We start from the raw sequence: 14,671 nt of genomic DNA, 5'->3' as shown, positions 1-14,671 counted from the left end.
TGTCATGTGTATATTTTTTGAACTCAATTTAATAGAGGCAAAAACACATGCATCATATGGCTGGTTTTTCCATATGAGGCAAGATGCAGACACAAATAGTAACTCATCAGAATCCAAATCAGACAATAGTAATCTTTGTTTTTACCATAATTCGAATTTACATCATGAATTTCAAAAAACAAGAAAGCACACAATGATTGTGGTAAACAAATAATGATTGGTAACAATAAGCTAGTTAGATTGCCCTTTGCCATCTTATTTTTCTTACAACATAGGCTGATTTACACCACAAAATATCGATCTATTACAAAGTTACCCATAATTAAAACATGCGAGATCAAGAATCTACAAACTAACCTAAAAATCCTTCCTAAAAAAAAAATAGAAAAGGGCAACATTGAGTTATAGCTTATACTTAATCAATTCAACTACTTTTAATTACTACTATTCGACTCGACTCGACTCGTTTCGATTTGGTTATAAGTTAGGAACCCTCAACTCTTCGTATGAAGATCGTCTCCAAATCGGGAGGGTTGAAAAACTCTCTCGCTCGGCAAGACGATCTCGGCGCCGGCGCCGGTTTCCGCTTCTTAGGGGCGGGCGGGCACGGCAATCTCGCCGGAATTCTCGACTCCGCGTAAGTCGGGGTCGTCGGAAAATCCTCGTCGGCGTCGGGCCTCTCCGCCGGCTTGGTGAAAACCGGCTTCAACGAGCTCCGGAGAGCGATTCCGGCGGAAATGACCCATTTTTCTGCATCCACAGCTCCACTATCCATGGAATGGAGCTTTTCGGAAACACCCATTTTGAAAGATCAAATTTTGATGGGTTGTATGTATAGTATGTGCAAAAATGGGAAAAGGGATTCTCTCTTTTGTGCTCTTTTTTTGGTGTGGGGAAGATGGAATAGATTCTTGAGGAAACTTGAAGGAAAAAACTTGATGAAAAAGGGGATTTTGTGGAATTCTCTTTAGCTTGGTGGAAAGGGGGCTTTAAATGAAGGGAGGTGGTAGAGCAATTGTGAATATAATTTTGTGTCTGTGTTTGAACTTTGAAGTGGAAATTGAAGAGAGAGAGAGAGAGAACCCGAGGAAGTTGTGACCTAAGCAAAGAGGGAGATATAAAGGGTAAGGGAAAGAAGAGAAAGGGTAGCATAGTAATTTCACAGAATATTGACTTTGATTCCTGGCGGCAAATTTGTTTCGTTTCAACCGTCAGTTCTTTCGGTTTCCGATTTTGCCCTCGCCATTAACAAAATTTCCTCGTCAGTCCCCGATGGTCATGGTCATAGTCATAGATGGATGTCAAGTTGGACTTTTATTCTTACAAAATCCAAAAATTTTAAATGTTTGAAGATGGGTGTAAAAATGCGATATATTTGTAATAATGTTATAATAGTGGGAATAATGCGTGGAGTAAAATTATAAATAAGTTGAGAAAGTGAATAAAAAATAAAAAAAATTGTTATGGGGTACTCAAAATTCTCCATCACCAAATCGAATAATAGAAAAATTGGCTTTTCAAAATTTGGAAAATCATACTTCAATGTGTGTTTGTTTTAGTTACTTGAGAAAAAAGTATGTGAACACATGACACATATATATCTAGTCAAGTTGAGTTGTATTTTTTGGGATTTGATATCTCATCATAATTAGATTGAAAAGTTTTAATGGATAAAAATGCTCGAATTTGATAGTGTATTTTATAAGAATGTCACAATCTATAAAAGCATGTAGAAAATATCCAAACTAAGTGAATGGACGAAAAAAAAAACCTTTATGACAAAATTTGTATGGAAATCACCAAACTAAGTGAATGGACGAAAAAAAAACCTTTATGACAAAATTTGTATGGAAATCAATGACACTCTAATACTGATTATTTAAAATATTTTTTGTCAATCGATAAATAGAGTAGTTGTATGCTAGTCAATTAATCGGTCAAATAGCTATTGGTATGGGCGTTTTTCACATGTTTTTGTAGTAGCTATGGCGGGCATCAGTGGCGGAGCCAGGAATTAATTTGGGAGGGGGCCCGAGAATTTTTTTTGGACATTCCGTACATTTAAAGCATTATTTTATTAAAAGACGATCATAATAGTAATAATAAAGAACAACATTTTCATAGATTATATAATTTAACTATATAACAAATTAGTTTCAATACATTACAAAAAAAATTTGGGACATTCTATATTTTTAAAGCATTTTTATTAAAAGACGAGCATAATAGTAATTATAAAGAACAACATTTTCATATACTATATAGTTTCCATATATTACAAATTAATTTCAATACATTACAAACTTTTTTTTTTGTCATTTCGTACATTTTAGGCATTTTTTTATGAATATACAAGCATAATACCAATAATAACGAATAATATTTTCATAAATTATATATTTTAATAATAATAAAAGACAAGCATAGTAATACTAGCAACAAATTTTTTTTGGGCATTCCATCCATTTTTGGCATTTTCTATTAAAAGACGAGCACAATAGTGATAATAATGTATAATATTTTTATAGATTATATAGTTTTAAATAACATAATTATCCTTAAATTAATTATAAATGGAAGAGTATAACAAGATAATCAACTTTTGTAAAACAAATTTCTTTTATAATATAAACATATATTTATATATATTTTAAATAAAAAAACTCAAAATTTGGGATGGGGGCAGCCATATCCTCCTCTGCGAGCAAGATGCTGGTTTTCAGATGGAAAACCCTACATTCGAGCAAGATCAAATATTAGTAAGAAAATCGAACTTACGAGAGCTGGCATTTTAAATTTTTAATCATTGAAAAATGACACATAGTATCTTCAACTGGACTATCTCCTACTCCTTCTGTTCACATAAAATTTGCTACAATTTTCTCTTCTGTCCGTTCACAAAAATATTGTCACTTTCATTTATAGTAATAGGATCCACATAACTCCACTTACATTTAAAGTGGAACTCTTACTACACTTACGTTTTATTAAAATCCGAATGGCGACCGTAGAAAGAGACTAGAGAGCAACATAGGTAACAACAGTCTTCTAGTATTGATGATCATCATATAGACAGTCACAGATGTTGTGATATAAGTAACTTTTCAAAGTCACATTCAAAAACAAAAGATGAGATAAAAATCAAGAGTAGCTTGTAATGAAATTCTTGCAATATGTCACATAAAAATCCCCATGAAGCCAAACATTATACACCAGATGCTTCTTCTTCTGCTTTATCGCGTCTTCCCTCACATCCTCGAGTACCCTCGGTAGTCCTCGTACTGCTCCATGAATTCGTCGTTGAATTTCTTGAAACTGTCCATGATCGCGGGCATGTCCTCCTCCGCGGGCAGGATGGTGGTTCTCAGATGGAAAACCCTACATTCGAGCAAGATCAGTGAAAAACTCGACTTTTTTTTCAAGAAAATGTGGTGCGCGTACGTACCCTTCCTTTTGTCCGAAGCCAGAGCCTGGGACGGTGGAGATGCCCGTGGCTTCTAGGAGCTTGAGACAGTAGAAAACATCGGGCACTTTCCCCGCATTCTTGGCAGCCTCGATGGCCTTTGGTGGCAGCCGTATTTGTGGGAAAGAATACATAGCGCCTGTCATCATCATCATCAAGTTGTGAAAACTAATGAAATTTCAGACACAATGCTTGAACTAGGCATGATATGTTCTTGTGGTGTGTGATTCTAGAACGTCGAACCTTCAGTGAAGTTGCAGACGACGTTTCTGCAGCTGTTGAACCCGTCGGTCATTATATGCGCTCTCTTCCTCAGTGACTCCAGAATTCCTTTGCTGCAGAATCGAGAAAAAATGAAGAAGAAATCAGCATCTTGTTAGCACTCAAGAGTTGCTGGTGCAGCAAGGGATTTGGTCACCCTCTTATAATGCTACCTCCGGCTTGAAAATAGGGCTGTGACGAAACACTTAAATGGGGTCGTGATAAAAGTAGGCGACTAGGTGTACCTCTCTCTGATGTATTGATCATATGATATGTCTCCAGGTTTAGGAGGGTTCACCATGAGTCCCATCTGCCAAAGGGTGATGCAAGTTAGGAAAAAAATTGAGACGTTTTAAGATTCTTGCATCGAGAACACAAGCTGTAGTGTTCAAGACTTACGAATATCTGTGCAGGAACGTTGGGACTGAGTGATATCGAAGCAACCTTGTAGATTTCCTCTACTGTCTGCAATTGAAAAACAAGCATGGCAAAGGTAGTCGTTTTAATAGGAAAGAATCGAAGTTTCAAACTCGAGCGTGTTGCTTCGACCCAGTAACACAAATACGAACCTTTGGAGAAATGTTGGTCATCTCAAAGTAGCCACCGCGTTGCCCACATTCTCCAAAGTAGCCTTTGGAGACGGTGTGGAATGAAACGAGCTCGACTGCCTTGCTCATGGGTGGCCCCATATCCATCAGAACCTTTTGTGATGATAAAAGATAGTCAGATTTTGGCAAATGTGGAGAGCAATTTTGGCACAATTTTTACCACCAGAAAAACATGAACCTTTCGTGAACTTATGAAGGGGCGCTCGTCTTGGTATATGTTTTGCTGATAGACTTCATCACCAAGCAACACCAAATTGTTTTGATAACAGAAGTTCAGTATTTCCTTAAGATTTGCTTCGCTGAGACACTGGCCCGTGGGGTTGCCGGGGTTTATGATCACCATGGCTCGTACCTTTTATCACCGTTAAAGTGATTAGACGAAACACCACAAGTGCATATTCATCAGCATTGACAAGCTCGGACAGAGAAATGCTTACAGTGATTCCTTGAGAACGAGCCTGAGCAACTGATTGACGAAGGTTACCAATATCAAGACCCCAGTTTGCAGTCTCTTCGAGATAATAAGGAACGAGAGATCCACCGAGCAAAGATATTGTCGCGGAGTAGAGGGGATACTGTGGCACAGGGACGAGTATCTAGGGACGAAACAGATATTGTTAGCTTTACAACAGAAAACTGCTTCTTTTAGAAGATACGAGCGAAGTGGAAAGCAACGAAGAGATAATCGAGAAGTTCAAGAACTATACCCCATCATGTGCACCGCGTATGATAGATTGCAAGATCTGCATCACACCTTTGCTTGCACCATCTGTTAGAAATATGAGTTCTGGATCACTGTCACAAATGCAAAAAATCGAGACGATCAGCTTGGCAAGTTCACATAAAAGCCAGTGTCGTATCATTTTAATCTTTATAACCTTGGATATCCATCACGCCTCTCAATGAAGTCCGCGACTTCTTTCCTAACTCCAGGAAGGCCGCGAGAATCACTGTAAGCACCTGATCAATTATAAACACGTCACTTTGGATATTATCCAAGGCGTCTCTCCTCATATATGCTTAGCCCCTTAAACTTTCGAAAGGTTTTCTTGATCCTATACATATTTACCACATCAATTTTGATTTTAACCTTCTCATACAAACTTTTGATTAATTTGACCCCTCAAAATCGCAAAGATTTGTTGAATATGATACCTAGACCCCCAGAAGTAAGGGAAAGATAGTGTTTTGCTTTGGCAATGGCATCAGCCGGAAATAAAAGCCCGACGTTAGGATCATCCAGCAGGAATGGAGCTTGGCAGAGAGCAACGACCTGCAATCCGATGTCTCTCTTAGTAAAAAAATGGAAACATCACTAGACGGAAAGATGCAGAAAAAAAACGTGAGTCCTGATTTCAACCTGGCGAGGAAAGGTCAGAGGTTTCTGTCCGAGAGCATGAGGATTTCCAACGTTGGTGAAGATGATCTGCAGGCAGGCCACCAAATGATACATTTTACGTACTATTTCAAACATCACACGAATCAAATAAAGCCTCTCGGATTCACACTAGACAGTGAGCAAAATTCGATGAAAGCAAAGTTATGAAATGGATCTTTCTAGTATCCACGAGTAGAAGTATTGTCGGTAAACTGACCTTCTTCCCTTCCTTCTGAAGCTCAGAAGCTCGAAGATACAGCTCCCCTCGGACAGCATACTGACATTTCTTGACATTTTCGTTCAAATTCTCGTAATCCAATGATTTTGACATGATGAAGTGTGTATCTTCTTAAGGGCCTCGATCAAATATGTGCGGCAATAAGAAGATGCCTGAGATCAAACCTAGCTACCTCCACACCTAAGAATTAACAAAAAAGTAAACTAATTGGTCACAAATTTCATATTCACAACATCAATGCCAAATCAATACCAGAATCATCCAAATCCATGAGCATAATAACCTTCTCTTAAATCGAAACACTTCATCCAAACTCAACCTAAATATTCATGTAATAGTGATTGCCTACTTTTATAACCTTAAATTGCAAGAAATATAGTCATCACCACCATTAATGCAGTGGTTGATAAATCAAGGCAAAACAAAACTCAAAAAATCACTACCAAACAAGAAACTAAAATCAGACTACAAAAGAAGAGATTGATTCACCAACATCACCACATATGTCAACAAATACAACTTAGCAACTAAAATCAAAATCGGGTGCAAGGTGTCGGCCACAGATCGCGTGTTTTTGTGCATTACGACACATGAAGGCTGAGTGTGCAGGCGGCAGCACAAACATCCAAGAAGAGAGTCACACTGTCTTAACTCATAACTAAAGAAACTCAAAGAAAGTCCACCAAGATTGAACAAGAATGCAAGTCAAAAGTCAAACTGATGACAACATTAAAATCCCTAATGCCTCAAAATCAATGACTCCTAACTCCTTCACTTATTTCACTACAACACATGCCATTTTTAACTAGGAGTTGATCGAAACCAGGAAAAAAACAGAGCAATACTCAGAAACAAAAAAAAAGCTAATGATCACTAAAATAAACACTAATAATCTGTCATCATGCAATAACCCCTCAAATTCTATCATAGAAACCATAATCAATCCATCAAGAAATGATGCAAGATTCAATCTTTAACCAAACAAGACAAAACCCACCAACCACAAAAGGGCTACACACACACACACACACACTCTCTCTCTCTCTCTCTTCTTGATTTTACAGCTGAAAAATGAGCTAAACTTTGAAGGTGGCTCACCTTTGATTCAGAGCAGCATTTGTTGAGGGGCGCTCTCTTTCAGTTCAAATTGGCCCAGAATAAATTGCTGCGCCTATTTGTATATTGACAAATAAATATTCTTGAATTTTTCATAAATAAATCGCAAGGGGATATTATATAAATGCGTAGGTGGCAATGTGGGAAGACATAAATTCCAAGGCAACACCACAGCCACTGAAAGTGAAGAGGGGCTGGATTGATGCAATGGAATTTTTGGGCCTCATTTTGGAGTTTAGGAGTTCAGGATAAAGTAATTGTGGGAAGAGTGGTTCTGCTTCAAAACTGTATTTTCCAATTGGACTTTCTCTATATTGATTGTGCCTCTCTATTTTTATTTTAGTTCAATAAAATTGTTTGTGGATATCACCACAAAAATGGATAACCAAATAAACGTGTGGGTAGTTGATTTATTGTTTTTTTCTGAAGACAATATTTGATTTATTGTTAATTGCAACAAAAATTATTCGATTTAGGCCTGATTTTAATTTTAAAACAAAATATTCCCCCGTCTCACTCTAATAGACTTATTTTTTTCTTTTTGGGACATCTCACTAGAATAGACTCGTTTTTCATTTTGAGTAAAAAAATATATTTTTTTCCGTCCTATTGATCTTGTCTTATTCATTTTTGGGTTGTCACATTAATCTTGTCTTGTTTCTATATTTGTTAATGATTTTACACTACACATAATACGGTCTCACACCTTTACAAACTACTTTTCTCATAAAAGTAAATTTCTTAAACTCAGTGCCGAAAATAAGTGAATCTATTAGAGTTGAACGGAGAGAGTATCATTTATGTACGATAATGCTTAAATTTTTTTTATAATTGGACCCCCAACGTATGCAAAGTTACGTTGTTCGATTTTTGCGGTCGACTCCGATCAACACATCCATAACAACGACGTTTCTAGCTACATTACTTTTAAATATCTCATTTTGATTTATTTTATTTCGTAATCAGTGTCGTATTTAAAATTTTGAGAGTAAAATTGTGGCATTCTTCGTATTTTACCTTTTTTTATTAGAACAATAATAAAGTTCATCAAATGGTCAAAAGAAGAAAATAATTAATAAAGTTGCAAATGTGAATCTTCCTATTTTCTTAATATGTGTAATTTAATAGTTGGAGTAATTTTTATTTTTTTATGTGTTTGTACCTTTTGTTTCCCCATGAAAAATTCATTTCTACACTTTACATTTTAAGTATTGAATCGTAGAATTTTGTTTGCATTGAATTGGAACCCCCAAACTTTCATCTTGTTATGAGTTGAGTCCTTGCATTTTCATTTATTTCCAATTGTATTTTCCTGTGCTTTTATTTAATTTTTAGTTTGTCCTTATACTTTTTTTATCGTTATTTTAACACCGTCCAATTATTATATTTATGAATTGGGTCCTTATATTTTTCATTTGAAGCAACTAAGTGCAAGTAGTTTCGTTTATATCAAAACTAACCCCCTACTTTTTAGGCCTTTTTGGGCCGATCTGTGTAATGAATCCAGCTATAATTTGAAAAATATTTAAATTTTGGAGCTATTGGGCCTAATATATTTTTAAATGAAACAAATTCATTTAAAAAAATCGTATGATAATAATGGACTTGAACTTTTGACTTTAAACTTTAACCAGCCATACAACATGTATGATAATCAAATATTTTTATTCTTGAACATATTAGATGAAAATATTAGTTGTCATATAATCGATATAAATAGTAGCTAACCTCTCACACCTATCATCAAAATATGTTCCATTTGATACAAATTATATGAAACAAATCTCAAATTTAATCCACTTAATATAATAACCTACTATAATCTAACTAGATATCGATTAGATGGAATCTACAACTAGATCTCCATTATGCATAAATGGCGCCTTTTTTGGATAAAAACACTATAAATAAGAGATTTCCCTCCTTTAAAGAATTTAAGTCAACATCATTGTGAATTTTATCAAATATAAAACTTCTAAGAGTCACACCGACTCATAAAAACTTTGCTTTAGTCAAATTAATTTATTAAAATGTTCACACTTTGCCATGACTGCTTCAAATCTAATCATGTAACAATTTCATTATTTATACAACCTCAAACTTCACTCTCATTTTGAAAGGCGCTACAATGGCGAAAATCGCGATTGTAGGTTTCTTAGCCACAATCTTGATTGCCGTCATAATTCTCGAAGTTTTTCCCGTTGTATCAGCCTCGTCTGTAAGAGGTGAGGTCTAAGATTCAAAATTCAATTAATTCTCTTATTTCTTTTATCTTCAAGTTTGAAGATGTTAGTTTTATATTTGATTTCATCCAATTTAATAGTTTCTTGGTTGATTTAATCGTATGTTACTATAGGTCAAGAAAGGTTGGATTGGTCATCATTTTGTGGAGGTAAATCGAGAAAAATGAACAGTGATTGTTGGAAGCACTTGATGAATTTTAAAGGACCACCTCATGCCGTTAGATTGAGGGAGGCGGTCGGCCCCCCTCCGTCGCCTCAACACAGCGAGCCACCACCGACGAAGTGATGAACCGTCGCTTGATGAAGATTATTTGTAATGGAGGAATTGGAATGGTGTGATGATGCTTGGTTTCTTAGTATTGAAACATTAATTTCTCATGATATTATATTTATAAGGTTTGTCAAGTCGTTGGTATGTTATTGGTGGTCAACATTAATCAATCATGTGTTTATTGGATTTAATGTGATGTTTCACACATAATAGTCCAACGGTTCAAAAATTAGGTGGAAAATTTGTGGAAATCTTATAATTATAGACCGCATAGGTTCGTGGTCAACGAAACACAACTTACATGTGTGAGTGTATTTTTCATTTGTTAATAATTTTTTTAATTAAAAAAATACGTAATTCATTGGTTCGTAGACGACCAAACGCTTTTATATTTCTATAAAAGAAATACCAACTAAATATATCATATTTTAAATATAATAAAAAATAATTTTAATTGAATATATTTGAACTGAATAATGAAAAAAAAAATTGATATTATGAGAAGACAAAAAAAAGTTATAAAATAAAAATAAAAATAATTTAAAAATAAATTTATTCATAAAAAGATGAGAGATAAGAGAGATTTATTTTAAATTTTAATATTTAAATAAATATAACTTTTACATTTTAATCAAATATTTACATAAATATATTAAATTAAAGCTCTTATCATAATTTTTGATTTTATGCATATTAAATATTTTATAGTTAGTCTAATTTTAAAATTGTAGCAAAAAAAAGAAGATAAAGAAAAAGGAAATAAAAAAAATATAATTTATAAATAAACTTTCATTATTCTAACTATAGAATTATTATTTAATTTTAAAATAAATATTAGTAAATTAGTTTCAAATTAAAATCTTCTCTTTTTAATATAGTACTATATTGCCTAAAGAAAAATGTTTAGAATATGGAGTATATTAAATTTAGACGTGCAAATATGGAAAAGAACTGTAATTCCACTTGTCCCAAATAAAAAATTCCAAAAAAATCCCAAATTTCGAATCAGACTACAAAATCTGAAAGGCGCAGTCTTGAAACTGACTCTTTGACAACTTCCCCTCTTCACGCGGCGGCAGCCACCGTCAACCGCCCCCAAAATGTCGGCCATTTCGCCGCCCCAACCCCTCCCATCCTCCTCATCCAAATCACCCAGCAAAACCCTAATCCCCAATTCCACCCGCTCATGGAACAGCATCCATTGCGAGCTCAAGAATGCTTCTTCCACTGCTCCTCAGAAATGGACAATTGATTGCGTCTCTTCAACCGACCCAATTCACATAATTCTCAAACCCCCGAATTCAGCCTCGATTCCTTCGCCCATGGATTCCTCGCTCAAGAATTCTAAGAGGGTTTGTCTCTTTTACTGCTCCGAGATGAAGGATCTCGCTGAGAGAATTGCTTCCGAGTCCGACGCCATTGAGCTTCGTAGCATTAGTTGGAGGTGAATTTTTCTCTTCTTCAAGGGGAGATTTAGTGATGAATGTTTTCAGCATTTGGTTGCTTTTTGTTGTGATCGTAATTGAGCTGAATTTTGGAAAATGCATTCTAGTTGGGAAATTTTGAAACATGCAATGATAAATTTATATTCTTTAAAGGGGAGTTTAGTTTTTAGGATTAAAATAGATTGATAAAATAGTATAGGCCAATCCATTTTTGAAACAATGGGATATTTCAAGGCCTTGATAAGTTCTATCATTGAAACTAATTTTGCTTGATTCATATCCCATTGAAGGGTAGGGTTGGATAAATCCTAGTAACGAGGATAAAAATACTCAATCGTGGAAAGTAAACAGTCTCTAAGGATTTTGGAAATTGGAATGAATGAACATTAAAAAAAATTGTCAAAAAAAGAAGATGGTGTTTGGCTTGTTCGTGGGGAGACAATTTTATTTTTTGTCGCTTCAAATTTGATTTTTATACAATAATATAGTATTGAAATGAAGAATGGAATGCATAGGTTTCATGAATGGTTTTGGTATTGGTTGCATTTTCTCTGAAAATTCCAATCTTTGAGAATTTGGAGAAGGATTTTTCTAATCTACTTTAGCATAAAACACTAGATCGAAAAACACTTTCTTGGATTCAAGAGAAATTGCACTAAGACAACCTAGAATCTGATGCAGTAAAACAAGGTAGAACTCCTGTATGCGTCATCAATGGAGCCATAAAATCGATACTAAATATGATTGTCTTATCACTTATCAGATAGTTTACATCAACCAGGACATTCGAAGATGGATTTCCGAATTTGTTCATATCCAATGCTCAAGGAGTTCGTGGACAGCACGTAGCTTTCCTTGCTTCATTCAGCTCTCCTGGAGTTATTTTCGAGCAATTGTCCATCATCTATGCTCTGCCGAGACTATTTGTCTCATCCTTCACACTTGTCCTGCCATTTTTCCCGACGGGCACTTCTGAGAGAATGGAGGACGAAGGAGATGTTGCCACAGCATTCACGCTCGCGAGGATCTTGTCTAATATTCCAATATCTATGGGTGGACCTGCCAGCTTAGTAATTTTCGATATCCATGCTTTACAGGTGGGCACGTGTGGTGAATATTTCGCTCCATGCAGTTCATGTTTCCGTTTCCTGTCTTCTTTAAATTGTATTTGAGCGCAGTGTAACTATTTTATTCTTTATATCACAGGAGAGGTTTTATTTTGGTGATAATGTGTTGCCCTGCTTTGAAAGTGGTATACCGCTGCTCCTGAATAGGTTACAACGGCTTCCTGACTCTGACAATGTAATATTTTACCTTGTTTTATGGGATCGGGTCATGCCTCTTATCTCTTTTCTGGGTCGCTTATGCACAAAGTCTTTCGACAAAACTTTTTTCTTTTGTTTTTGCTTCAAACTATAACTCTGCTTAGATGGAGAGTGAACCCTGTGGTTCGGGTTACTTTCTCTTCGAATAATTGCTTGTTCCATTTCCTTTGTACAGATAACAATAGCCTTTCCCGATGACGGTGCATGGAAACGGTTTCACAAGCAGCTGCAGCACTTTCCAATGGTAATGCTCTTTGTCATGGATGTTTGTCATTCTTTAGCCATACTCATTTGTCTGCAAGCTGTTGAAATCACCTATCGTTTGTTTAAGTTCACAACTTCTGCAATATTAAATTCCTGAAAATGACAGTGGTCCACTATGTATAAGTAGTCAATAACCATAGGCACACACACAGAGAGTATGCAATTATCCTTTTGGAGTTGCACCGTTATTTTGTCAGTGTATGTGAAGGCTATGATATAAATAAAGCATCAGTAGAAAATGAAGCACTGCTGTCAAGTTTGTGGCCAGTTTTTTCCTACACCTTGTGTATTTTGTTTACTCTTTCTGCTAACGGCACAATATTGTCCTTGTCGTGACTATTTGCCTGCAACTATGACATAATGGAGCTAGTTATAATAAAAGCATGTCAGCGTCGTTGTACAGCGTTATGCTTTCTAGACATCGTTGTGCTGCCAATGGAGCTATTATTTTTCTTGTTTATCTTTATAAAAACTGAAGTGTGGCATGTTTGCTCTTAGGGAGAAACAGTGAAAACGCATGTCTACTTGCACCAATATCATGCAATTCTTCCTAGAATAACACAACTATAATGAACTAATTGGCAAACTTGCTTAATCTATGGCAGGTTGTTTGTGCTAAAGTAAGAGAAGGTGATCAGCGAATTGTACGAATTAAGGAGGGCGACCCAAAGGGACGTCATGTTGTGATAGTCGACGACCTTGTCCAGTCTGGTGGCACACTGATAGAGTGTCAGGTGAGAAAGCAGAAGTTATCCTTCTGGGTGAATTTAGCATCATCTTTTGGGATATTTACTATATTAGGGAAAATATTACGGGTTCCAGTTAATCAAAACGAGGGCAGTGGGGCTACATACTACAGTTCACGAGAATAAGCAATAAAATTCGATACCTAAATTCCAATGGAAGCCGGTAGTAGTCCCTTTGAAGATTTTCCTTCTGATTAGAGTTTTGAATAAAGGCATAAACAATATGCAAAATTGTTTGTTATAATCTAAATACGCACTTTCACATGATAAAATTCTCTATGGTTCCTACAGAAAGTGTTGGCCAAACATGGAGCTTCAAAAATAAGTGCTTACGTGACGCATGGAATCTTTCCAAATAAGTCGTGGCAGCGGTTTAACCACGACAAAGGAGGTAATCACATTCCAAAGTTCATTTTATTTGCTCCAAATTTACTTGTAACTCAAATTCTCCCGCCATAGCTAAATTGTCCCCGAATTTGAATAGAAAATATAGGGATTTTGGCAATTATCTTGTCGACTTGTGAAAACCAAAGTATAGGTCTCTTATCTTTTGTAGAGGTCCGATAATCTTTCTGGACGCGGATACTGTGTTTTTGGACTAGGGAGACCGATTTTCATCTTATATCTTCTATTTTGATTTGTTGGTTGAGATAAGCTATGAAAGTTGTGAGCTTGCTAAATACCAAGTTTTTCGCATTTGCACGGTTCACATATGTTCTACTTCATCTGAAGATCCCTGTGTTCTATACTTTAGGCAACCCCGAGAACGGAATGACCTATTTTTGGATCACGGACTCGTGTCCGGAGACGGTGAAGCAGGTAAAGAACAAGCCCCCGTTCGAGGTTATAAGTCTTGCTGCCGCCATAGCATCTGCGCTCCATATTTAGCAGTGGCGCTGAGTTCGAGTTTTCGTACAAGACTCTTCAGTCTTCACTGACTTCCCAGTATCCCTTTTGTGTTTTTACATAAATCTTTCAGAAAGTGCCAAAGGCTTATAGAGATTCCGACTGAAAGCTAAGTTGGTGGAAGCTGTCTCGTTTAATAGTTCCCCAAAATAATATTTTATGTAGTAGAATTTTGTATGATTTATTTGTAGGATTATTTTGGTGTGCATTAATCCAAACTCAGTGTCTTGATAATGTAATAAAAGAAATAAAGAATACATCTTGTTTTTCTTGGATAATTGATTTTTTAGCTTCTGCAATTGTGCTGTCTAGGATTCAAATCAAATGACTTTTAATCTTTTTTTTTTTTTTTTACTCGTGCTGTAATTGATTTACAATGTAAAGCAATTTTGCAATTTTCCGTCGAG

At 35.7% G+C, this 14,671-nt stretch overlaps 3 protein-coding genes across 4 annotated transcripts; 1 reads left to right on the top strand and 2 right to left on the bottom strand.

The window, feature by feature from the left end:
- Positions 1–217: 217 nt before the first annotated feature.
- Positions 218–1,504, bottom strand: LOC131025329 (cyclin-dependent protein kinase inhibitor SMR6-like). The gene has a single exon (XM_057955056.1). It carries the CDS (start codon positions 800–802, stop codon positions 485–487), a length of 318 nt encoding a protein of 105 aa, XP_057811039.1. The 5' UTR covers positions 803–1,504; the 3' UTR covers positions 218–484.
- Positions 1,505–3,031: 1,527 nt separating this feature from the next.
- LOC131025328 (glutamate--glyoxylate aminotransferase 2) lies at positions 3,032–7,428 on the bottom strand. 2 transcript variants are annotated; one of them, XM_057955053.1, is made up of 14 exons: positions 7,047–7,428; positions 5,928–6,128; positions 5,693–5,758; positions 5,488–5,605; positions 5,211–5,292; positions 5,040–5,127; positions 4,770–4,928; positions 4,511–4,684; positions 4,294–4,425; positions 4,124–4,189; positions 3,970–4,034; positions 3,707–3,798; positions 3,446–3,602; positions 3,032–3,378 (listed from the first exon to the last, which is right to left on the bottom strand). In XM_057955053.1, exons 2-14 carry the CDS (start codon positions 6,039–6,041, stop codon positions 3,249–3,251), a joined length of 1,443 nt encoding a protein of 480 aa, XP_057811036.1. In that variant the 5' UTR covers positions 6,042–6,128; positions 7,047–7,428; the 3' UTR covers positions 3,032–3,248. The 2 variants fall into 2 exon arrangements, with proteins under 2 accessions (XP_057811036.1, XP_057811037.1); XM_057955054.1 differs by lacking the exon at positions 7,047–7,428 and adding an exon at positions 6,946–7,039.
- Positions 7,429–10,526: 3,098 nt separating this feature from the next.
- On the top strand, positions 10,527–14,563 carry LOC131025326 (ribose-phosphate pyrophosphokinase 4). The gene is made up of 7 exons (XM_057955052.1): positions 10,527–11,022; positions 11,805–12,120; positions 12,230–12,325; positions 12,524–12,592; positions 13,218–13,346; positions 13,650–13,749; positions 14,113–14,563. Exons 1-7 carry the CDS (start codon positions 10,679–10,681, stop codon positions 14,244–14,246), a joined length of 1,188 nt encoding a protein of 395 aa, XP_057811035.1. The 5' UTR covers positions 10,527–10,678; the 3' UTR covers positions 14,247–14,563.
- Positions 14,564–14,671: the final 108 nt, after the last annotated feature.

The sequence above is a fragment of the Salvia miltiorrhiza genome, chromosome 5 (genome assembly GCF_028751815.1).
Source record: "Salvia miltiorrhiza cultivar Shanhuang (shh) chromosome 5, IMPLAD_Smil_shh, whole genome shotgun sequence".
Lineage (NCBI taxonomy): Eukaryota > Viridiplantae > Streptophyta > Magnoliopsida > Lamiales > Lamiaceae > Salvia > Salvia miltiorrhiza.
This window is presented reverse-complemented; position numbering and strand designations above follow the sequence as displayed.